The 26,551-nt window shown below is 38.1% G+C and overlaps 2 protein-coding genes across 2 annotated transcripts in view; both read left to right on the top strand.

Annotated features, from left to right (window-relative positions):
• Positions 1 to 3,893: 3,893 nt before the first annotated feature.
• zbtb34 (zinc finger and BTB domain containing 34) lies at positions 3,894 to 24,913 on the top strand. The gene is made up of 2 exons (XM_056237488.1): positions 3,894 to 4,007; positions 22,635 to 24,913. Exon 2 carries the CDS (start codon positions 22,669 to 22,671, stop codon positions 24,193 to 24,195), a length of 1,527 nt encoding a protein of 508 aa, XP_056093463.1. The 5' UTR covers positions 3,894 to 4,007; positions 22,635 to 22,668; the 3' UTR covers positions 24,196 to 24,913.
• The window catches only part of ralgps1 (Ral GEF with PH domain and SH3 binding motif 1), a 174,030-nt gene continuing 151,410 nt past the window's right edge, over positions 3,932 to 26,551 (top strand). The window contains exon 1 of the mRNA XM_056237485.1: positions 3,932 to 4,007. The gene's annotated coding sequence lies outside the window, so the exon portion shown is untranslated. The remainder of the gene's footprint in view (positions 4,008 to 26,551) is intronic.

Here is a 26,551-nt window from a genome sequence, read left to right as displayed (position 1 = left end):
ATTTCTGGACTCCTAGAGCACATACAAAAAAAAAAACACAAAAAAACAATGGCCAATTCATGTAAGTTAGTAGCCTATAGGAAAAAATAGCTTTACTATTTCAACTCACTTTCCAGCTTTGAAAACAGTGTGTTTCTATCATTTTTATAGTATAATGTGAACCAACGTGTTATTTGAATTAGAAAATGTCTGAATTCCTTTTTAATATCCTTATCTGAGGGTCAAGCTTGCCTTTTGAAGACATCTAAAGATCCGTTAACACCCCGCAGTGACATTCACCTGTGACACAGCGCTGGCTGGCCAAGAATGCAGTGCACCTGTAAACCTGAGTTACTCTGATCTCTATCTTCAGCATCAATCATCACTGGAATCTTTGATATATAACACTTTTTACGTGTATTAAATGAGCAAAGTATAAATCACATTAGTAATGACAAACATCCATCTCTTGGTTGATTTACTGACTGATACAATTGAACACTACTATTCAAAGGTATTTTATGCTCACCAAGACTGCAAAAATACAGTAAAATGGACAATTATTTAAGACAATTGTTTTCTATTGTAATATATTTGAATATATACTTTATTCCTGGGATGGCAAAGCTGAATTTTCAGCATCATTACTCCAGTCTTCAGTGTCACATGATCCTTCAGAAATCATCAAGTGATCAAGAAACATTTCTGATTATTAGCAATGTATCAAGCAGTTGTGCTACTTAATATTGAATTTATTTCTTTTTTAGGATTCATTGATGAATAGAAGGTTCAAAAGGACAGCATTTATTTAAAACAAATATTTTGATCGATATAATACAGAATAACAACTTCTTTCAAAACCCCCAAACTTTCAAACTGTAGAAATTCTTCAGTCAAATAATATCGATAGGCGTTTTAATCACATTCATTTGCTGTTTTGGATCCCTGATATGCAGACTTGGGAAAGTCTAGAAAATGACCAGTGAGGCCCGTCTTAAGCAGGAGGGGAATTTGCAAAGTCACCTGGGCTACAAACCGCCGCAAGGCACCTCTGAGCTCCGGGGCCACCCCGCTCGGGTCCCCAGCTCTGATCCCCAACGCCGACCCCGCTCAAAATCATCCCCATTAGCTTACTGCTGAGGAATTCTCGGTCAAGTGAATGGCACGGTGGCTAACAAAGCCCTGTTTCAAGGAAGATTACAACTTCAACAGGAAACCCTTTGATGAGTGAGACTGTTTGAAAATGTTATTAATATCACCATCACCCCTTGGGGTCAACAAAAACCATTTCTAATCACCCTATACCTGTGGCTATGGATTCTCTTGTGTTATTGTGTGTATGTGTGTGTGTGTGTGTGTGTGTGAGAGAGAGAGAGAGAGAGAGAGAGAGAGAGAGAGAGAGAGAGAGAGAGAGAGAGAGAGAGAGAGAGAGAGAGAGAGAGAGAGAGAGAGAGAGAGAGAGAGTGAGAGCGAGCACGAGAGAAAAAAAGGGAGAATTATCTTACTGTCAGAGAATAGAGGGGATACTTGTTTAACATGGACCGCGCTCAACAGCACGTGCGATGACAAAGCGATTTTGCTCCTTACAACGGTCACCCACCTGCACTCAGATTAGGTCAGATATTTGTTTCTGAGGCCAAGCTGTCCCTCAAATTAGATGATGAAAAAAGCTCATTGTGGATAACATTCTTTCTCGGCTGAAGTGGAAAAAAGTGTGGGGGGGGGGGGGGGGATGTAATACCTCATTATGCTGCTGTGGGAGGATCAATGGTGCGGTTTTAGAGACTTTAATTCCTGAATCTTTTTGGTTACATTAATTACATTTTTTTTTTTTTTGACAAAATTACCACCAGTATTTTTAAGACATCCGGGGGCCAAAATGATTTATGTCTGCCTGTATATTTAGTGCAAAAACTACAATATTTGAGGGAATAGAAAAAGCCAAATAAGGCATGATCATGTGACTGAAATGGCATGCAAATATTTTAACTAGATTTTGAAACACCTTACATTTTTTAACATGTCACAAATTTCAAGACAATTCAGTCCAACGTTCAATTTGTACACTTGGAGATGATTGTAGAATGTGCTCAGAGGCATCCTGTATTTGCAGTTTAAATATTTACTTCCAGTAAATAAACACATTATAAATGAACACATCTGTGGATTTTCAAACAGACCACTTTGCATACATTGGTTTAGTTCCAAATATATAGGCCTACAATTCTGTGCAGGTTTTTTTTGAGTTGGCTTTGTGATTGATAATGCCTCGGTCATGTTCTTCGTATAGTGAATTGGTTAGCTGAGTTCTTTAAAGCACCAGTACATAGGCCTACTTAGAGAACTAGAGAATTAAAAAAAAAAAGTTTGTTGAGGAACCAAGTTTCTAATATTGCATTGCATCCAGCTGAAACGTTTCGTCGACTGTCATAAAATTGTTATGTGCTGCAATCAGCATACAAACATATAATATATATAATACGTTTTTCTACATCATATTATAGAGACTATTATATAATTTATGGCTATAGAGTAGCCTTTGTGAACACGGTTGTTGTTTACCGAGTAATGTGAACGGACGTCTTCTGTTTTCGGCTACTTGTTAATTTAGGCGATGGCGCCCTCTGCTGTTAGATTTGTATTAAAGCAGCTTGAAACTTTCCAGCTGAAGGAGGCAGATGGGTTATTTTGACTTCATTCTGAGTTTGATGATTACACTTTATTTCGTTTAATTAAGAGTTTAGAATTTTGAAAATGCAAATATTAGGTTAACCAGGCCAGTTCTTATTTGTGTTTCATCATAAATGTATCATTTAATTTATATATCTCATTGTGTAACATTTTAGCTACTCTCCACCAATGATATGCAACAAAAATGATAATACAACGATAAGGATAATACAATAAACACATGTAACTGTAGTAGCCTATGTATACGTGGGGGGAAGATCTGTGGCCGGTTGCATAAACTGCTAAAACTAGTCTTACAAGTTAGTCTTCAATTGTTTTTCTTTAAGATGCTCATAACTTTTTAAGTCAGTTATATAAAAAACACAGATTGGTCTAATTTGAATATGTATATAATAAGACTGATTGCCCCCTGGTTAACTGCTAGTTGACAAGTTATTAAGACACAGTGTTATGAAACTGTCTCTGATTAACCTAATATTTGCGTTTTCAAAATGTTAACTCATGTTAAAATATTCTGAAATAATTAATGAAGCTATTTACTTTATTACTTTAATTCATAATGTATATTGTTGTATTGATTATTTATAATACACATATGATAATAATAATTATTATTATTAATATTATTATTTTACAATTGTATAATTATTATATTTATAAAATTAGAAAAGAAACATAAATATGAATAACTATAATCAATACTACTACTACTACAAATAGCCCTAATAATAATAATATCAATAATAATAATACATATAATAAATATGATAATAATAAAAATAATTATTATTATTATTGTTTATAATATTATTATTATTATGTAATATTATAATAACTCCTTTACTAGCCCTAATAATAATAATAATGCTAATAATAATTTTGTATTATTATAAAATATTAAATAATTATTTAACTTGCCCATAATAATGATAATAATAATTATTATTATTATTAGTATAGCCTTTATGGTCCTTTAACGATTTATACCGGCCTCCCAATCTCGTTTAGTCGGTATTCACGGAAATGAAGACTGGATACCCTTCATTGAAATTATTGCAACAACAAAGCTAACATCCTTAAACATACACTCCCCGACCCTTGTACCGAAAAGTCGGAGGGAAGGGGGCGAGTCCTACCGCTGATCCCTATAGCATCCACAGGAAGATTTCCTTGACAGTACGTCAAGAAACTCGAGAGACAGAGCGCGTCCACTTCCGGTTTGGCAGAGAGCTGGAAAAATAGCAACGGCAGAGGAGCACAGCTGGGGAAGGAGGAGGCCAGGCTGGAGCTAAAGCGAGTCGCTGTGCAGAGGAATGGGCGACGTTTGATCGGAGAAGGTGAGACGCGACTTTATTAACGGCGCATTATATCTGCTCAGACGTCACCGTTGGTTTATTTGGCGCAGTTCTATCGGACGCATCTAAATACATGCCTCTAACCGGCTAACTTGTTAGCATTCCGTGACAGCTTTGGTGCGAGCTAGCATGGCAGCAACTCGGCTGTCGCAAATGTAAGGAGGGAGAGTTCGCATGCAGCGCTGGGCAAATTAAACGGTCACGGGCCGTTTTACACCGTTCGATAGCTGTTCAACGAAGCTTACGTGTTTATTTTCCCTTCAGATGCAGTCAGTTAACTGCCAACCTCCACATTCCGCATTCCCCTCAATCACAAGCAAGAGGGCCACTTTCACACCCTGAATTTGTTTTAGACAAGTAAAACTTTTGATCACAGCCGTAGAAGTGATGCAAAAGTAACTTACGTTAACTAATTGAATTAAGGTATTAAAAATATCGAAAGTGTAAGACATTGGCTGTCACAGAAACCAGCGAGCTGCCTAACGTTACCTAGACCGTTTTCTAGATGCGTTTGAACGTGCCTGTTATGCTTACAAATTCTGTCTAAGTAGGCAGCTCACTTGGTTTTAAAAAACAGTCAGGGACTGATTCAATTCAATTGAGCTGTTACAGATTTATTTGACAAGGTGGTAATGATTTATTTGAAGTTAAAGTGAAACTACATTTAATTGGCTTAGTATCTAAACCATGATTCATGTATTAAATTCGTAACAGTATTGGATGCAGTTTACTGTCTTTAAGCCAAGGGTTAAGTTTGGGTCTGAGTTAGTTTCGTTTTTGTTAAATGGTTAGTTCACTCAAAATGAAAATGAAAATTAATGTGAATGGTGTCCCTAACTTAAATTCTGCCTGTCATTTTTGGGTGAATTGACCCTTTAAATTAGACATAATGTCATAATGTATGCAACTATAAGATAACTTTAAAATATTTTACTTTTTTTAAATGTACAGGACAGTAAAGTGTGAGTGTTTCAGGTGAATGTCAAAAACATAGTTTCACTTTAATAGGTTGTTCATGTGGCATACAAATTCCTTGTCGTTAATGTGTTTTAAATCTTTTTGTTAGAGATGAGTAGTTCTGTTTGTACTGTCCATCATTTTGGACTTTTATCATAAGACTTGGAGTAAAGCCATACACCACAAAATATATAACGGGTTTAAAGGGCAGGACAAATAGGGTTGTTCAACTCAGCTGGTAGTTCACATGTACAGCAATGATCCGTGAGTTATTTGATTGGTTACTTTGCTGTTAACAAGAGTAAAAGAACATGTATCTTTTATTTACCTTTCAACATTTAAGTTTTTTTTGCACTAGCTTTTGCAATACTGGTAATATTGTTGGTTTCTGTGTGATAAATTGCTTTCGTTTTTCTATCATTTGCAAGTCATTTTGGATAAAAGCAGCTGCTAACTGTATTTGGAAAATGCAGGCTAATAGGTAAAATGGACAGCCTGACAAACAAATTGCAAGAATAATATAGTGCAACAGTTGGGCTCCGGAAGTAAAAATCCCATTTAGGGGAACTGATTTTTAACAATTTTTACCATTTCACACAGAATGAGTTTTTGCTGTTAAAAACATGAGATGCAGATCAGTGGAACGGAACAGTTCTGAACATTCTTGCCTCGTCACGCTGCTGGTGTTTTTAAAAAACGTGGCGCTTCCATTGACACCCCCCATACCTTTTTGATAAAGGTATACGTTCAATGATGTTGAAATTAGCCTCTGGCATATGTTCAAGGTGATTGTGTGCCTGAAGAATTTATTTATTTGAGCAATAGTCTGAAATTGAAAGTACATTTTTTTTGCATTTGCTCATCAGGAAGTTCATAAGAAAGTGTCTTCATTGTGGTTTTCCCCATGTCCTTGTCATCTTAAAAGCCATGTTATGGCATCTCAGGAGTCATAAATGTCCCTCCTAACCACTCAAAATGTTTTCTCAACCAGGCTTGTCTGAACAGACGGAGCAAAACCAATTAAGCTGTGTGCATGAGTAGGCATTATTGTTTTGCACTCGATAAACCTTTCATTTTTGTGGCCATGTCTGCTTAGCTTCAGTATTAGCTGTTAAATGGTTTTGGTTTGTAAATTCTCCTGTTATGGCAGATTTATAGCCCAGAAAAAGAGAAGGATTTTTCTTGTACCTTACACAAGACATCACCTCCGCTGCTCAGGATCTAATGCTCAGGTTTCTGAATCTAATGACATCTGCTGTGAGTATAATACTTGAATGTTTTGGGAACATTGATGAGCAGTTTGTCCCTGAAGCTTGTGGTTCAGTGGGCTTTGGCTGTGTATTCCTTGTCTCTTGGCCAGCTTCAATGGGGATTGACTTGGGAAAGAAGAAAGGATGCCTTTGACCTGCGCACCCGAAGCAAAACAGAATGACTTGGTGGTATTTTTATCCACTCTGATTATGCCTGTTAGATATGCAAAGCCTGGCTGATTTCCCTTGCCAGTTCCTTTATAGCGATTCTTAATTATCCTTTCAAATTTGTGCAGCAGATTCCCTTTGATGTAGCTTTTCTTTTCTTGCCATTAAAATGGCTGGAGTCATGGATGGCGATGGGCGAAGGCACAGAATGGGCCTGGAGTATGTTCTTAATGCACATTGGCCTTTTTATGATCTTTCTCCTGTCACGATCAGGAGCAATACGTTAGTGTTTTAACTGAAGATTCCTTTGGTGTAGCCTCATGCCTGGGAACAGGGATGATACCCAGAGCTTCTGACCCATTTTTCGTTAGCTACCGCTGTGTTGTTGAGCTCTATATCTTGATGTATATCACTAGTAGTCACATATTTCTATAACCTCCACTGTCAAAACATTGCTGTAATGTTATGCTGCTAGCATATCAAGATATGCTGTGTTTACGAGGGTACTCGCCAAGATGGGGATTTTTACATAATTTTGTGTGTTGTCTGTTGAAGTGCAAGATGATATGAAAGATAACTCAATTTGGTACTTGCACACTGTTTGAGAGACGGCCCTGTGACTGCACAAAAATACAGAATTTAGTTCTCTTTTGCGTCCTCTTGCGCTTGAATGTTTAAATCGACACAACTATCACTTTCGTGATGGCGGACCCGATCAGGGCGGTGACAATTCCGTTAACTCTCCTGAGAATATTTCGTGCTGGCTCCGGTCCATTGGGCAGGCCTTATTGTCAAGCCCTGTTGTTGAATCAAAGTGTTGTTGAGAGAAGTCATATTGCTCAGCATTCTCGTGGTAGTTATTGAAAACAGTTCCCCAAAAAGTTTGCAAGCACTTCTGGCAGCTTTTCCGCCCTCTCACGGCCTATCGGTTTCCTCCTGCCAGACTGTGCATGTTAAGCATTTTTGGCAGTACTGGACTAGGTTTTATTTTGCAGAATAGGCTAAAAGCTGCTTATCTTGAAGCAGGCCTTCTGCAGCGTTCATTTGCCAATGCTGATATGGCAGTTTCCACTCTTAACGGCTTGCTCAGTGAACCGGTATAATAAGTTTTCCCAGTTAGCCATGAGTTTTTTTTTTTTTTACTGTTGTTTAGGGATTCTGGGTAGCGTGTGTGTGTAAATATTTCTTCTGTTTACTGATATTTGGGAATTAAATGGGGCTATAGTACAGATTTTGTTGTAATTGTGTTTAAAAAAAGGCTAATTTAGATTAACCTAAGAAAGATGAATTTGGCTGAGATGGTGTTGTAATTTCAATGTCTGATTTGGTCTGCTTAGTTAGTAATACAAATACTTGTAAAATTGCCGTTTTAGAATATTTAACTTGCTGATCCACTAGTTAAGAGATACAATAAGTAACCTATGGTTAGATATGAAGATGTGTCATGGAGTGAACCAAGGCAACTCGATCTCTTCAACTGGAACGGCTCTTTGATGCAAAAAAAAAAAAAAGCTTTGATATGCATATTATTGGCTGTTGCCAAATCTTTTACATGACGTTGGCGTCTTCTCATTTTGATGACCTTTAACAATCAATCTTTTCACCAATCCACCATATAATATGCCCCTACTTGCAATCCAGAGTATAGTGAGGAAGTAGTTTCATGATTTGATTGTTGTCAATGCTCAAGAGCTGTGTTAAAATCCCCCTCAAGTCACCCCGGCCTCAGGACACAAGCCTGAGTGTGAAACCTGCATTGCATCTCGCTGGAGTGTAGCCAAGACACTTGCCCCCTTGGGTCCACCAGATCAACTGAGTATACGTTGTTGGTTTTCAAGTTCAGCTTGGTTTTCATAGAAGTGGGGAAGTGGCACAGCTCCTTTTTGACATGGCTTCCCTCTGTGAACGTTTGAACGTAAAGGAAATAGAATTTAACGTCTACTAGCCTATATGTCTAACATGATTTTCCACATTTTTTTTCACACCCATTTTCTTTCCGGATTTCTTTCTCAATCTGTTTTTATGTAGGCCTACATGTTTAAAAACCGTCAGCATTCAGCAAATATGCATTTATCATGTAAACAATTTTTTTGAATATCTAATAAACGTTTAATTTCACAAACCTTGCAGACTTAGTCGAATCCAGCTGTCAGATATTCTGAAGTGCGCATTTGTAGCCTGCATGAATGTGTTACTCTGTGAGTGACGGTCGGTCCATGTGATTGAATGCGGACAGGAGAGTTCAGCTTCATTGAGACACACGATCGACAAACTTAGTTTAAACCCTTGATTTCAAACTATGCTGCACTATATTCAGTTGCCCACTATGTCATATTTATGACATTTTTACTGTGTGCTGCATGTAAAATTAGTGTTACCTTGTCTCTATTTGAAAAAAATATGATTCCCAGTATGCACAAATTTACCAGATTACTTGAGTGCCCTGCTGGTTACTGTTTACTTCCTTTCCATCTAAAGTAAGTCTGTTTAATTTAGAGATTTATTTTTTGGTTCATTTATACATAATATACAGTATATATTTGACAGTGTTCCTCTTACTTTCTGGTGAGTCCTCCCCCCTCTTTTCTCTTGACCATGGCAGAATGACAACATATGGGTGGTGAGACGGGTGTCTTGGCAAGCCCTGCCAATTGGAGAAAGTGTTTACTCTCCCAAAATTGCTGACTGAGACTCACGTTGAATCACTAGTCTAGAGAGTGAGAAGATGAGCCTTTAGGTGGTTGGAGGTGTAGGAGGGCCTGGGGAGAATGTAAAGAGGAAGATAAGAACAAGAAGTTTTCATTTAGGCCTACAGAATTCTTGCAAATTTGCTTTTTCCCATTTCTTTTTAAATGCAGCTTTTATAATGCGGTGTTCTGTTCAACATATTACTTGCAAGCTAAGTGGCTGCAGTTTTTACTTTTATGCTCTTATTGATGGATCACTCTTTCTCCCACATTGTTTTTGGCCATGTATCAACTTGATCTAATGAATTCTCTGCACACACCCTTGAAGATCTTATTGGTTCATTTCCCCCTGCTTTTTAGACGTTGCTCTTGATGACACCTTGTGAACTACTCTAATACTTGATGGATTTAAGTGGGTTTGAAGACCAGTCATGGCCATAGGCTGTCTTTGTCATTTAAATAGGTAGAGATGTCAGTTGAGTCTTTAACGTGCTTGAGCTTCAATCTATACATCACACGGGGGATTCATATTTTCTGTTTTGGATTAAAGTGTACATTAGATGCTTCACTAAAACTTGCCCTCTGGGGCCACAGTGCAACTGGCCATATATTCACTAGTCTTTTTTTCTGATTTATGAAGCTTTGTGAAATTAGTCAGATGTTGTGTCTTATTACGCATTTACTTGGGATGGACAATATATTGGCCACCATATCGGTATTGGCCAATATATTTTCATTTTTAATGTTATTGTTATCGAAGATATCGAGTAAATTAGGCCGAAATATTAAGGCTGATAGTAGGGTTGGGCCGATGGATCATGTTTAGACGGCATCGGCTAAACATCGTGTGTCCCCTGTTTCCATGGTGACGCGTCATGCTTGGCACTAGAGCTGGGTTTCGATTCAAATTTCAAGAATCGATTCGATTCCGATTCTCAAGATCTTGAATCGATTATCATTATTCGATTCGATCCGATCTGATCCGATTTTCGAGATTTAGATAAGTGTTTGTTTTTTTCCAGCTGTTACCTGAATTACAGGACTGTAGTTATAGTTATGCAACATTGATACTATTAGGCTATTATAGACATTTAACTGCTTGTTTTGAACTTCATGCATGTGTATTGAATGTTAAACAAGTTCATAATGATAACAAAAAAGACTGTTTATTATCGTGGTGATGTAGCTAGCCTACAGAGGCTTCGCACAGAGAGTGAATGAGAGAGATCGAGAGAGATCGGCAGAGCGCGTGCGATTACCTGCGTCTGTCTTTGAAGTCATATGTATTCGTGAAAAAGGTTGCCGTGTCAAAGGAAAGCAAAATATTTGTCGTATCATCCTTTTAACGTTAACGTCACGGGTATTTACCATAAATGCGCGTCAGGAGCAGCCCTGGTCAGCATTCCACAGCGCGAGGAAGCCGCGGGGAAATAAAATCAGCGAGTCACGCATTGAATCAATGCCATATTGGTCTCTAATAAGTGAAGCATCAGCTTCAGCGTTACCCATGCGACGCATTGCTGCTCAGCTGAGCCTTGAAAAGTGGAACTCAAAGTTAAAAAATAATTAACACCTTGTTTCATTACATCTCTTTTAATGAATCAGCTTTTTTGAACGTGTTCGTTGAATGAACGAATGACTCACTTAAAGCCCGTTGTTGTAACAGTGTGCGCGCTGAGTGAAAGCCTTTCAATGCGCATACAGGGATCTCCCAGTCGCGGCAAGTTAAAGTTCACGGGGAAAATGTAAGCCTATTATTAAATCGATCCTCTGAGTTACGGATCGATCTTTAGAAATTAATATGAAAATCGATTCAGAATTGGTGAATCGATTTTTTCAACACAGCCCTACTTGGCACGTGATTCACCACAGCCAAAATAGCGCTGTATGACAGATTTAGCGCTTTTATTTCTAAATATTAACAAACTTGCTTACCATGTCATGAACTATCTTCTAATCCGATTCTCAAATATGTGTAAGTGAGGTTTTGTCGTTTAAAAAAACGTTATAAATTATCTTGATCTGTAACGTGAGATGGGCGCCGTGTTTGGGCCGCAGTTCAGAGATTTCTGTCTGTTGGATTTATTACAGCGCATGAATTCACCAGTTTCTCCCGAAATGCATGAAAGTAAGTGGCCGGTGAACTGGGAGAAAAATAGAGTTGACTTTATAGTTATTTATACTTTGTCTCTCTGATATGAATAAAAACCGTCGTCAAATATATTTGAATGGGTTGTTATTGCTGCTTCCATAGACACCACTGTGTATTTTACAAACTATAAATTAGGGATGCACGATATATCGACCACATATCGATATCGGCCGATAAATGATCTTTTTTGATGTTATCGTTATCGGTCCGATAAGAAAATTGGGCCGATATATCAAAGCCGATAGATAGATTATTTACTTCAGTTGAGAGATGCGCGCTGTTTGCCATGATGGTTCTGAATGATTGGATTCACTTCGAAAAGGAAGATACAGTTCAGTGCAACATGTGCAGCACAAATCTGTCACATTGGCTTCATAACATTATAATAAAAACACGCAAAAGAATGTTGTGAATTGTTGTTCGCCAGTGTTTCAGCGCGACGAGCGCGTTGTGGCGGAAAGAGCGCGTCTATGGAGTTTAGCCTTCATGACAAGCACAGTCAAGTTCTCTTGAGCATTCGCAGCATTCTGCGACATTGTAAGTTGTAATTAGGGCTGGGCGATATGGCCAAAAAAATTTATCACGATAATTTTTTTTATATCAGTCGATATCGATAATTATCACGATAAATGTCAAATCTTTATTTCTTTCAAGTTTAAAGGCAGATTTTTGCTCTTAAGTGAAAGTTGTATAAACCAGAACGTTGTGGTTTTAAAAATCTGAGGTAGAACATTCAAACATTTGTCATTTTTCCTTAACAAAATAAATATCTGAATAGAAAAATATTTCTTCAGCACAGTTTGCAGTGCAGGCTGCAATATTCAAATTACATGTTTTGTCTCGAAATGCATATTTGACAGTGAGTTGACAGTAAATATACATCCTAACTCAAGCTAATGCTACTATGTTAAATTTATGTTCATTAACAAAAACAGTAACATCTGGGTTTTTTTTTTTTTTTAAGGACCACATTTTTATTTGGTAAAATGTAATATTCTGACTGTTTGAGTTTTATTAAAATTAACCATTGGTCATCCAGTATCATGCATTTATAGCACCTCACTATCATGGCAAAATGTAACTATGGTTTCTATGGTATTTGTATGAAAAACAGTAGCCTAACAGTTAAATACATTATTAAATACTGTAATTATATTCCATTAGTCATTTAATACATTGTCTACATTAATAATATTATACAATTCAATATGTATATCCCACATTTCATGGTGCAGTTAATATTACTAAGCTAACGTTACAGTAAATCCATGGTAGGCTAAATGGATTCAGTATCAATTCAGATTCTGACTTTATCGTTGCCCGCAGTGTTTCTCCTGTTTGTCAGCGGTGTTTCATCTGCCTTTAAACTGGTTTAAATCACTGAGACATTTGTGTTCTTCGCTGAATTCAATCGCTTCTCACTGGGTCTCGTGAGCGAGACGATCAGAGTAAACGCGTCTGCTCTAGTGAGCTCGCGCTGCGCTGCCGTTTGGACTTTGAGCCGAGCGGATAAACGGTCCGTGTGGCGCGCGCGGTTCAAATGAGTTTCGTTCCGCTTTTGGCGCATAAACATTATCGAACATTTATCGACCTCTTGATATCGTTTTATCGAGAAAAGTTATATCGCGATAATTATCGTTATCGTTTTATCGCCCAGCCCTAGTTGTAATATGTTTATTTTGTGTATATATATCTGATTAATCTAATATAGGATGCGTTTGGTTGAGTTAATGAACGATGCATTAGCGCTTCATTGTACCGGTGATCATCTTTGCTGTGATCATCTTTGATCATTTTAGCGTTGCACAGCTCAGACAGCAATGCACATTTATAACTATAATTGGGACTGTCATATACATGCCATTGTAATGAGAACACTATTGTAATAAAACGTTGTGAATTCTGTTTAGTTGCCGTTTCAGCGCGTTGTTGTGAGAATAGCGCGTCCAGAACAGGGATTAGCCTACACATTATGACCAGCACAAGTTCGATTATGCATTCACGTCATTTTGCGCAGATAAGTCGTAATATAAAGTTGATGTAATATAAATATCTGATTAATCTCACATATGATGCGTTTCGTTCGTGGATTTAAACAACCTGCTAGAAAAGTTCTTCAGTATTTGCCGGTGCTCGTTCTCTTCAGCTTCAGCGCGCGCAGATTAAACAACAATGCAAAACATTAAAAGCTATGATTGGGACTGTCATACAATTATAATTGTATTCACTATTGTAATACATTTGTAAATTCTTTGGGTTTGCATTCTTCAGCAACCGTTGAGTTGATTAACCTTCTAGCAATCACCCTTCTCTTCAGCTTCAGCGCGCGCAGCTCACACAGCAATGTCATTTGAAACAGTTAACCCTCTGGTGTTCTTCGGTCGTTTCCGACCGGAATTTTTTAAATAAAAAAATGTTAAAAATCGTAGCTTCATCGGAATGGTACGAAACTTGGTGACTTTTATGGTACTTAGTATATGAACACACAAAAAAATTGGGGACATGATTTGAAAAGTCTAAGTGGTCGTAAAAAAAATAGTCACACTCATGGCCTTCGGTCAAAAATGACCGGCCATAGGATATGAATGGGAAAATGGCAAAAATATGAAAATACAGAGGTTTTTTGTGCGTACAATCTACAAATCAGCCACGATGCAGAAAAAAAGCATAACACAGTGAAGGGGTGAATCTCTAAAACATCAAGAGTGCAAAACAGACAAATACACTCACACACACACACACTTATACACACAAAAACACACGCACACACAAATGAACGTGTGTCATTGCAAAAGCTAATTTTGGGAAATGTGTGAAATAAAAGCAATTATTCATCAATGTAAGGAATAAAAAGCACACAGATATGAAAGCATGAGACTGTAAGCCATCAAGGTTGCAAAATAGACATGCTCACACACACACACACACACAGACACAGACACACACACATAGGGAAATATGAGACTGGTGAAACTGTAACAGAGAAATGTGAGAATATGTGAAATCAAATCAATGAATCAAATAAAGGGGAGACATTGGGTCCAAAATGCAAAGGTCACACACTATGTCTCTCTCTCTTGAACACACGCACACACACACACACACACAGTGTAAGATCAAACGATGGAATTCTTCCCTAGTAACCTCCAGGCCTATTGCAGCACATATGTGCTCTTTTGATGTGTTTATTAGAGGTTGAATTCAAATCAAATACTGTCAAACTACCCATACTACTTCTGAATAGGATGTCTACTTCATAAATTGTATGAAAATTATGGAAATACATGGTTCAGATCACTCAAAACATATATGAAAATGGAGGCGCCCTTATATGGTCAGTAAGGAAGCTTGGCGTTCCATGCATCTAGTGAAAAAGTTTGGTATGCGCCAAAATAAAATCTTGACTGAAAGCTTATTTTTTGAGATATCAACCTAAAATTTGGAACACAACTTCTTAAGATTTTTGGCTTTCATTTTCTTGCAGTTTTAGAGTAAAATATATTTTATAATATATATATTTTATATAAAATATAAATAATAAAAATTTTACATTGTTCATTTTTATTAACTCAAACTTTCATAACTTTTTTTCTGTTTCACTTTCATAATTTCTTTCACTTCTACAATAATCTGGCAAATGTCTTCTTTAAAACAAGACCAACCATAGGTCTATATTCCAAAGCATTCTTGAATTACAACCATTTAAGTTTGGATAGTGATTTTCATGTCTATGCGAAAATAATATAATTTTTATTTTATTTTTTAAAAATAAAATAAAACAACCAAACAAACAAAAAACTTGACAAAAATAGTCTTTGAGAATCACTTATTATAAATTAAAATCCACAACCTGAAAAAAATAGGCAAATATGTGCAAAAACAACTAGAATTCACAAGCCTTTCTACAGAGGCTGTAAATCCATCTAGTGGTTAAAATATGATATTGCATGATAATTATGCTCACTACATCCACCAGATGGCTCCAATGTGATTTAAAAAAATGTTTTCTATAGGCCAAGGATCCACTTTAACCTGAAATACAGCATTAATTAAAAAATAATAAAAATAATATATATATATATAAATTTTCTATTATATTCAATGGGAAAAAATTGATCATAATTATTGCATAAATATTAATTATTTTCATAAAATTCTCTCAAAACACAAAAAAGAAAAAGAAAAAATATTATTGAACAAAAATAAATTTCATTGATTTTACTGAAAAAAAATAAAAATTGATTTCAGGGGTCCGGTCACTTTTGACCGCGAAGGTCTTGAGTGTGACTGGAAAACGAAGAACTCCAGAGGGTTAAGCTATTAAAGATGTTTACTATCAATGTAATATTAAAAATGTTTAATTTTTTTCAAAAACATTGCGTTATAATTAATAACTAACATTATTTTGTTCTCGTATTATTTTTTTATCAACGATATGGTTTGATTAAAATATTTTTTTCTTATTGTCCGTGCGGAGGCGATTCCATTTTATTGATCCATGGGACATGCATTTTGTTTCTTTATATGCAGCCCAATGTTATCCAATGACTTGTTTGCATTATTTCTGTATTTTATTTTTTGTTAGGCAATAGATTTTTTGATAACACTTTACAATAAGGTCTCATTTGTTAATGCATTAACTAACAGAGAGCAATAGCCTTTCTTATTGTTAGTTAATAAAATATGTGCGTTCATGTTAGTTCAAAGTGCATTGACTAATGTTAACAGATACAACTTTCTTAAAAATGTTTTATAAAATTGTTGGGTCATGCTAACTAATGTTAACAAAATTAAACCTTATTATACAGTACCATTTTTTACAGGGCTCCAGACTAACTTTTTGCCTTGGTTGCACTGGTGCGCCTAAGTTTGGTGCACCAGCACAAAATTTAGGTGCACCCAAATGTTTCCTCGGCTCGCGTCGCCTTTAACCCCACAATTTCAAGCTCAGCTTTTTATCATGCTCCATATACACTCACCGGCCACTTTATTAGGTACCCCATGCTAGTAACGGGTTGGACCCCCTTTTGCCTTCAGAACTGCCTCAATTCTTCGTGGCATAGATTCAACAAGGTGCTGGAAGCATTCCTCAGGGAGTTTGGTCCATATTGACATGATGGCATCACACAGTTGCCGCAGATTTGTCGGCTGCACATCCATGATGCGAATCTCCCGTTCCACCACATCCCAAAGATGCTCTATTGGGTTGAGATCTGGTGACTGTGGAGGCCATTTTAGTACAGTGAACTCATTGTCATGTTCAAGAAACCAATTTGAAATGATTAGAGCTTTGTGACATGGTGGAAGTAGCCATCAGAGGATGGGTACATGGTGGCCATAAAGGGATGGACATGGTCAGAAACAATGCTCAGGTAGGCCGTGGCATTTAAACGATGCCCAATTGGCACTAAGGGGCCTAAAGTGTGCCAGGAAAACATCCCCCACACCATTACACCACCACCACCAGCCTGCACAGTGGTAACAAGGCATGATGGTTCCATGTTCTCATTCTGTTTACGCCAAATTCTGACTCTACCTCTGAATGTCTCAACAGAAATCGAGACTCATCAGACCAGGCAACATTTTTCCAGTCTTCAACTGTTCAATTTTGGTGAGCTCTTGCAAATTGTAGCCTCTTTTTCCTATTTGTAGTGGAGATGAGTGGTACCCGGTGGAGTCTTCTGCTGTTGTAGCCCATCCGCCTCAAGGTTGTGCGTGTTGTGGCTTCACAAATGCTTTGCTGCATACCTCGGTTGTAACGAGTGGTTATTTCAGTCACTGTTGCCCTTCTATCAGCTCGAACCAGTCTGGCCATTCTCCTCTGACCTCTGGCATCAACAAGGCATTTCCGCCCACAGAACTGCCGCTCACTGGATGTTTTTTCTTTTTCGGACCATTCTCTGTAAACCCTAGAGATGGTTGTGCGTGAAAATCCCAGTAGATTAGCAGTTTCTGAAATACTCAGACCAGCCCAACAATCTTCTGGCACCAACAATCATGCCACGTTCAAAGTCACTCAAATCAACTTTCTTCCCCATACTGATGCTTGGTTTGAACTGCAGGAGATTGTCTTGACCATGTCTACATGCCTAAATGCACTGAGTTGCCGCCATGTGATTGGCTGCTTAGAAATTAAGTGTTAACGAGCAGTTGGACAGGTGTACCTAATAAAGTGGCCGGTGAGTGTACATTCATATGTATTATGTAAATGATTTTAAACAAGAATAAGGTGTAGGTAAATACTTTTTTTTTATTTGAAGCACAATTATACTGTATATAATTTTTTTTTTTTTTTGAAGTGCTTCACTGAGCTGCCAAACTAACTATTTTGAGTCTCTAGCTCAGGCTCGGTAGGCTCTACCTCTTGAGTCGGATGCCATCTCCGAGGAAGGACCAGGGCTTGGCATCTTACAGGGACTGGGGAGACGGGTGGCTGAAGTAGCTATTTTTCGTAATATTTTCGTAATATTTTCATTTTCCACTAGATATTTTCCTCTATATCTCATCAGCAATTTCGATTTCGGCAGCTCTGCAGCAGCTGAGCACTAAGGAGCGAATGTACAGTGACGTGACATCACTGCCAGATTCAAACTGCGTGCTTTCACGCTATGGCTGGCGCTGAGCCAAAGACGGACGCGCTCAGCGCTTGTCATAGGCTATATCACAACTGTTCAGTGTTTTTAATCACATAATGTTTATGTTAGGTTTCAGACATTTAAATACATATAATTTATAGCAAAACAATACAGTTATAGTAGGGATGCACCGATTTGAACATTTTGGCCGATACCGATAACCGATAATTCTTTACATTTGAAAGCCGATAACCGATATATTGGCCGATAAATCTAAATACATTTTTTTATATACTTTGATAGCCTGTATAACAAAAGGCTCACCATTAAAAGCCTTGTCTCAAACACCTTTAACATAAATCAAACCTATACAATACAGTATGGCCTAGTTTGAACCAGTGTAAGATTCCTTATCTTTTAAAATTAATTTTACACTCATATGGACAACTTTCTTTATTAAAACAGGGCTCTAGAGTGCGACCAAAATTTGTAAGGGTGCGACTAAAATTTTTCCAAGGTCGCACCGGTGCACCTAACGTCCTCGTGTCCGCTGCCTCTCCACGAGCGAAGCGCTTGTTCTCCTTTGTCGGAACTCACACTCATGGTTGGATCATATCGTGGTCTAAACCAATCAGAGACAGAGATAGGGCGGGTCTTTGCCTCTGATTGGCTGTGGTAGGCCTACACTGCTCCGTGCTGTGTGACTGAAATTGCGACCTGAGCACCAGAGAATCAGTTACGGCAATCAGCATCAGCAAAAGAAACGCAAGAAAACAGACGACGAACAATGAAAAGAAATAGACCCATAGAGTTTTTTCTTTAAGAAAAGTAGGCCTGTTTTCCCCAACACTCTCCCCGGTAGGGATGGGTACCGAAACCCGCGGTATTCAACTTCTGAAAGACCGCTGTATCGAACAGCTCGGACGTGATCGGTTCTGATGTCGGTAACTTACTAAAGAAATTAAGAAAATACACATACTATTTATTATTACTATAAAGACGTTATTTAAAAAAAAGAATTTATCTTGCGAGCCTTTTCTGTGTATAATAATATTACACCATTTTTGCTATTCGCAGTCCAAGAAAGAGCTAGATCTCTCACGCGGAGCCACAGCGGGCAAAACACGACAGCTCTGCTTAATGAGTGACGACACAGAACTAAACATTCAAACGTAGCCTAGTTACACTTTAGGTCTGTGATATTAGTCTGATTTTATTTTAGATGTCGGCTTCCAAAGATTAAAAAAATATATATTGAGGTAAAACCATTAAAAACTACAGCCACATTCGGTCTTGCGCAGCTTCCTTCCCTTCGCAGCAGTGCGCTGTCACTTCTCCCTAAAACTCAAACTTAACGACAGAATCAGCTCGTGATTGTTGTAAAATGCAGTCCAGCTACTGTTGCTAAATTGCGGGACGCGTTTAATAATAAAAGAGCTATTAAAAGCACAAAAGTCTGCACAACAGATGCTGTTCCCAAGGCGACGCGCGCTCCGAAACAGACCGTAACGAGACAAGCAAATTATACTTTGGGTTTCATGTGCGTGTCTAAACTATCAAATGTACACAAAAATATGTCACAATGACCGGCTTGTATTCACAGCTCTTGAATTAATAACTTCAGCTTTAATAAGCATTATAAATATGCAGTGTTTGCCATGATGGTTTTGAATTGCGTGAAATATGATTGGAATTACTTTGAAAAGGAAATACAGTTAAAGGGTTATGTGTAGGTTTTTACTTAAAAAAAATCTTTAAGATAGAGTCTTCATTTGTACATTTATGAGCCAACCATAATGTAATAGAAAGAATGACACCATGACTGTCCACCACGGTTGCCTCTATCAGCCTGTAGGCTCAATTGTGTGTGGAGGAGTCAGGTCCGAATTGGTGTGAAAATTCACAAAATGTGTCGTCATGCGCGTTCTCGTCTACTTGGGCTTACATCCGTACGGCAGCCATTAGTAAGCAGCGGCAATCGCTAGCAGTAGTGTTTCAAATGGACTCTGCGGATGGAAAGAAGCGACCAGCCTCCAGCACAATCCAGATACCCACGGAAACTCCTTGTAAGTAAAAAAAAAAAAAAAAAAAAAAAATCTAGTGCGGCCAACGAGCGTGCGCACCGAGAACGAGCATGAGACTGGCTGCAGTTTCTCTAACGGCCACTGGTGTCAGTAACGGTACGAAATTTCAGAACTTCCGCAATGCTCCTTTAAGTGCAACGCAAGTCTCTCTTGGCTACACTATAGGCTGTAAAATAAAGCTGTGAATTCTTGGTTCGCCCTGTTACGGGATGAGCGCATCCACACCTTCATGACACGCACAGTCATGGGCGCTGGTGCATTTGCAACCTATTGTGCAATTGTAAGTTGTAATATCATGTTTATTTTGTGTTTATATATGATTTATCACATATAGGATGTGTTTGGTTAAGTTAGTTAACGCGGTAGTAAAGCGCTCCAGTTTACAAGTGATCATATTTAGCTTCAGCACGTGCAGCTCAAACGGCAATTAATGTTGCATTAACTATGACTGGGACTGTCATATACATAATGAGAACACTAGTAATAAAACGTTGTTAGTTCTTTGGGTTTAGGCTAGTTAGCGTGTTTCATCCAGCACAGGAGTTACACATTCTGACTAGCACATAATTAGTTAATTTTGTGCAAATGTAAGTTGTAATAATGTTTATGTTGCATAAATATCTGATGAATCTAATATAGGTTCTGTTGAGTTAATTAACCCGCTAACAAAGCGCTTCTGTTTCCTGGTGTTCATTCAGCTCTTCAGCTTCAGCGCATGCTGCTCAAACAGCAATGCTGTTATTTGAAACAGTATTATTAGTTTAAGATGTTTCTTTTTCAAAAATAAAAACAAATTATGAATAACTAGCACTTTTTTTCCTCGTAATATTTTCATAAACAATATGGTTTAATAAAATAATTTCATACTACATACTGTCTGTATGTAGACTAGGGGTGTAACAATATATTGTGTGACAATATATCGCAATGCAAAAATGCAACAATATGTATTATGGATAGTGACAATACATAGGCTATTGTGTATAGTTCTCAGTGTTTTCTCAAGTTTTCAGAGTTTTAGTTTTAGTCAGTACTACATTAAACTACTATATATAATGTTGAATATAATCTATAATAATGCAATGGGGGAATATTTGTGGGTCCTGATAATGCCAAATGTCTTATTTTACCAGTAAAAAGTGGCCTACATTATTTTAAATATATCTAGCTAGTGACAGAGTGCAAGAATATTCGTCTAAAATAATTCTGTATTTTCAACTTCAGAATCATGAATATTTTTATTCTGGTGTCACTATTGTCCTGTGCATTGGGTTTCCAGCACCAAGTCCAACACTATTCATTTACACACCCACAAAGTAATATCAAATTTAGCATTTTAATCAATAGTACTTTTTTTGTTAACCTTTTATCATGTCTTGGAGTATCGCAATAATATCGTATCGTGAGTTCAGGCACGTGATATGTATCGAATCGTGACACGAGGGTATCGTTACACCCCTAACGTAGACTATTCCATTTTATTTATCCATGGCACATACATGTTTCTATACATGTAGTCCAATGACTTGTTTACGTTTTTTAGGCATTATTGTATTTCTTTGTAAGGCAATAGATTTTTTTATTTTAATTTTTTTTTGATAAAGAAATTTGGCCATCGGAGTGTAAAGTTAATTTTAAAAGTTAAGGTTTCTCACACTGGTTAACTATAGACTACTGTATATGTTTGATTTATATTGAAGTACCTGGGACATGCCTTTTAATGGTGAGACTGTTGCTTTTGTAATCAGGCTCTCAAAAAATTATATAAAAATTTAGATATATCGGCCAATATATCAGTAATCGGCTTTCAAATATAAAGCATTATCGGTATCGCCCAATAACCCTTTAAGTACTAGTATGACCAACTAGCAGTTAGTCAAAGGGGTAATCAGTCTTACTTTTTGGTTGCATTTGCATTGTACAACAGCATGCTTACTCTGTGTAAAAAGACTGGTGAATTGTGGTTAGACACTAGGCAGGTTGGTGCCAAAGGATCAATGGCATATTTTGTTTGTTTATAGGGTTAATGTGTAGATTTGTACTGTACTGTTCTGAAATGGCTGATTATTACTAGATCTTTATATAATTGGACCACACAAGGGTTGAGTAACTCAAAACACAATACACATTGCAATACATAAGTCACAATGAAACACATCACAATATCATAATTGGATCGCAATCAAAACTGTACCAAACATGTGAGCAAGAATGAACATGCAGGATCCGTTTCAATATCTTGGTTTATTCCAGAAATATAGGTTCAAGAGGGTTATGCTTTTTAATGTGCTTCTTTGTTAATTTAACCATATGAAATTTAGAAATGAACACATAAATATAACACAATGATACAAAGACCTGTACACTGGGGAAAAAGAATCCTGGGGAAAATACTTTGTCTGTTGATAAATGGCTGTACAGCAATGCCCACGTGTCTTCATGCTCAAAACTCAACGCATATTTCCACAGAATCAGGATGGCTGTTATTCATAAAATTCTACTAATTCAGTCTTTTGCATTTTTTTATAAGTATGTTGGCTAATTGGATTATATATGCAAATACCAACAAGATTGCAGTACTGTCAGCTTTAACAAATTTCACCTGGAGATTTCAACAACTGTGAAAAAGTATGCAAATTCCATCTGTGCTTAACATATAGTATATACCATTAGTTTAGCTTAATCTTTTTAATATCTATAAATGTGTTTCCTCACACATTGTTTTCTTTCATTCAGGTTCTCTACAAACCAGGAGAGACGTCAGTGAGTCATGGAGGACTGTGGTAGCCTCATAGAGTTTGATGTACCTGAGTTCAGCAACACCGTCCTGAACCAGCTCAATGAGCTCCGTCTCCAGGGCAAGCTGTGCGACATCATCGTGCACATTCAGGGCCAGCCGTTCCGAGCCCACAAGGCTGTTTTGGCCGCCAGTTCACCATACTTCCGTGATCATTCAGCACTAGGCACAATGAGTGGCCTCTCCATCTCCGTAATCAAGAGCCCTGAGGTGTTTGAGCAGCTGTTGGCCTTCTGCTACACTGGCCACATGGCATTGCGCCTACGTGATGTCATCAGCTTCCTCACGGCTGCCAGCTTCCTCCAAATGCAGGCTGTGATTGACAAATGCACACAAATTCTTGAGGGTATTCACTCCAAGATAAGCATCCCAGTGCCTGATGGGACAGATCCAGATGACGATTGCACCTCCTCAAGGTCTGGACCCAATGGTGTGAAAGATGGTGGTATCTTTTTAAACCCCACTCAGATTTCGCCACCCTATTATCCTCGCCAGAATCATTGCGCCGAAGGGCGGAACTCAGGTAAGGGGATGGTGGAGGAGGGTCAGTCAGACCGAGGGAGCAGCGACGGGATATCTGAGCAGGAGGTGTCCATGGAGGTTGAGTCGGAACAGATAGAACTCATCGGGAAGGATGGGCACGTGACAGATGTCCATATAAAGCTGGAAAAAACCGACCGGCCCAGCTACTCCGATAGCTCGTCGGCAGGTGACGATGGCTACCACACAGAGCTAGTGGATGGTGAGCAGGTGTTGGCTGTCAGCGTGGGATCGTACGGGCCTGTGCTTTCCTCTGCCAGATACACTTACTCGGCACTACCTTCCCCCTGTTTTGTCAGCCTGAGTTCCTCTAGCCCATCTCGTTCCTTGCTCAGCAGCGTCCGGGGTGGTCGTGCCCGACCGAAACGTCCCGTGCCTCTTCCAGCCGATCTACTAACTCAGCTCAAGCCTGGTGCCGACGAAGGAGATCCACCTGCGACGGCAACTACCTTCGAAAACGACGTAAGGGAGCGTAGTTTCCGTGGACAGTGGTACCCATACAACGAGCGGCTCATCTGCATCTACTGCGGCAAGTCCTTCAATCAAAAGGGCAGCCTGGACCGTCACATGCGTCTGCACATGGGCATCACGCCCTTCGTCTGCAAGTTCTGCGGCAAGAAGTACACCCGCAAAGATCAGCTGGAGTACCACATCCGCGGCCACACGGACAACAAACCCTTCCACTGCCAGATCTGTGGCAAATGTTTTCCCTTCCAAGGCACACTCAACCAGCACTTGCGCAAGAAGCACATGACCTCTGGCACAGAAGTTAATAATCACACTGACTTGCTGGGAGAGGCACCAGATGGCCAGAGAGGGGAGCAAGAGGATACCTCAGAGGGCGAAGTAGCCTCCGGAGCAGCGTACCCCGATGATTTGTCGATAAAAACCGCCAGCGAAGAGAGTGGCAAGTGTAGTCCGGAAGAAACCCCTGCGTCCAAACCCCTGCGTGGATATTAAGCAAAACCTTTTCCATTTACTTGGTTGTTTGTCCTACTTATCTAATAAGGAAGCTTAAATGGTTACTCTTTTCATAATTAAGCCCAGCTGTTTCTAAAGAACGACAAGAAATAACCCGCCTTGCGCATTTTCTACTTGTCCATTTTTGTGGAAGTTCTACACAGGACTAAGACGGAGAGAAAGAGTTTTTAAGGAGTTGTTTTTTTGTTTTGTTTTTTTTAAAGGGAAGGAGTCCTATAATCGGGGAATTAAATAACTGGGGAGGGGGTCTCTGTAATCAAGGCCTCCTAAGAGTTTTATCACATTTTTATATATCTATATATATTTCCATGTTTTTCAACATATTTACAGAGTAATATAGGCATGTTGCAATAATGAATAATGTGAAAGCTCAGATGAGATGCTTGTCATATCACGCTTTTACCTGACCTGTTTTTGCACATGTGGCCTGTAGTAGGTCACTCACTCACAAGGAATGGTTTATCTGCCAGTGCAAGGCTCTTTGTGACACATCTGTTCAATACCTCATTACACAACCTCAACATACTCATAATGGACAGTATTTGTAGCTTGTCATCAACTCCAGCCAGGTTTTACCTCATAGCAAAGAACCTGAACGGAGGGGAAGAAGCTTCTCTCAATAAAGTTCTGTTTGTTTTTTAAAGGGTTGGAATGCGGAGGCAAAAAACCCTGATCAAAACATCTCCACTTTATACTACTTCAGTGAAATATTCTTTAGTGATTGTATGAATTCTGGATGAATCCTGTTCAGTTTTCTCTAGCAGCCATGTTATGTATGTCTATGGGAAAATTGCTAGTACAAGGTGTAGCTGTGGTGTATTTTCAGGATCTAGGATCTACTACATGTGATGCTGTTTTCTTCCACTTTTTCATTATTATAATGCCATATTTTTCCTAGAATCACAATCTGTCGTTATGGACTCTTTCTGTAACATTAGTCATTTGGTTAGAATATCAATGGTATAGTTGCAAATTTGTGCTTGAGTTAAGTCAAATTGAATGTTAAGTCAAATTTTTAACTTTTTTTTTGCTTTTGTGCCTCCTTTCTTTCTTTCTTTCTTTTGCACAAAAAAAACAATTCTATTTAGCAATTTGAGTTTTCCCAGACACGAGGAGGGTGGGTGTGCCTTTATTATAAATTAATATATTTGTGAATGCTTTTCTAAAAGGGGTTCATTCAAGATATGAAAATTGCCTAAGGGCCATACCATCATGGGAAGAAGGGAAAAAAAAACTTCTTGGTGAAATTTATAGTATTAATGTCCACACTTGATCAGTGATTAAAATTTCAAACAGCTTTACTTGTTTCGCTGGCTCGAAAGAGCTTCAGTTTTTTTCTAGTAACTTTTTGTGGAACGGACAGCTGTGATAAGAATCTCTCTTAGGCTTCTCACACTTAATGTTATCTGTTGATTTACAGACCAAAACGTATGGTGTTTCAGTACAAGAAATTAATAATTGAACAAGATTCACTTACTGCTGGTATGCTTTTGTTAATGTTAAATAGTATGGAGGTGTATTGTTTATGCTGGGAAGTATAGTGTTGGGTTTCATACTACAATAGTGCAGTAATAAGATAAACCGGCAGTGTCAGTACCACTGTTGTGAGCACTTTTATGTGTCGAACATTATGAAGAGAGAGAGAGCCCTGGACAATATCTCTTCCTATCCATTTTCACTGTTATGTAACTGGTGCAAACCGTCATACCTCACACTTCTTTTTTTTTTTCTTTTTTTTACCTGTGATTGAATAAGGCTCCTTGTTGTATCACATGCCAATTTTAGATACATTTTGTTATTTCTCATCACCACACTGTCTTATTATTTCTAAAAGATAAGCCGCTGCATACGATGCAAAACAAGTAAAACAGCTTTTCTTCGTGAGCAATATGCTAGACTATTTTATAGTCATCACTACAGTTGAGCATCTGCCTCCCTGTCTGCAATATATTTGATTTATAGTTTTGGATGATGCTCAGACAGATTAAAACATGCTCGCCCTCGTTCTCTCAACATTCAAGTGTTTTCAAGTTTGCTTGACATACCATTTAGATATTTACCTTACCACACCCTCCATAAGTTCACTTTAACAACCACCAAGGATACTTACCATAAGCAACATACCCTTTTGTTTAGAGACTGCGGTATTATCCTACCAAGACAACTCCTTGATTCTGTGAACCGTCACCAGTATCACGCCTTGGGCAAAACTTGTTTCTGAAAGTATAAGTTAAACTACTCTGTGACTTACATTAATGGTGCTCTTCTATGTTTTTTTTTTGTTTAGTGTTGCAGTCACTTTCTTTAGTTAAAGTATTTTCAGCACTGCGGTAAA

Source organism: Rhinichthys klamathensis, unplaced genomic scaffold (genome assembly GCF_029890125.1).
Source record: "Rhinichthys klamathensis goyatoka isolate OS25496 unplaced genomic scaffold, OSU_Roscu_1.1 h1tg000487l_1, whole genome shotgun sequence".
Taxonomy (NCBI): Eukaryota; Metazoa; Chordata; class Actinopteri; order Cypriniformes; family Leuciscidae; genus Rhinichthys; species Rhinichthys klamathensis.
Note: the sequence above shows the minus strand (reverse complement) of the source record. Positions and strands in the feature narration are given on the sequence as shown.

What these genes read in the sequence shown, in the direction of transcription:
- zbtb34 (XM_056237488.1), top strand. Translation starts at nt 22,669, where the DNA reads ATGGAGGACTGTGGTAGCCTCATAGAGTTTGATGTACCTGAGTTCAGC.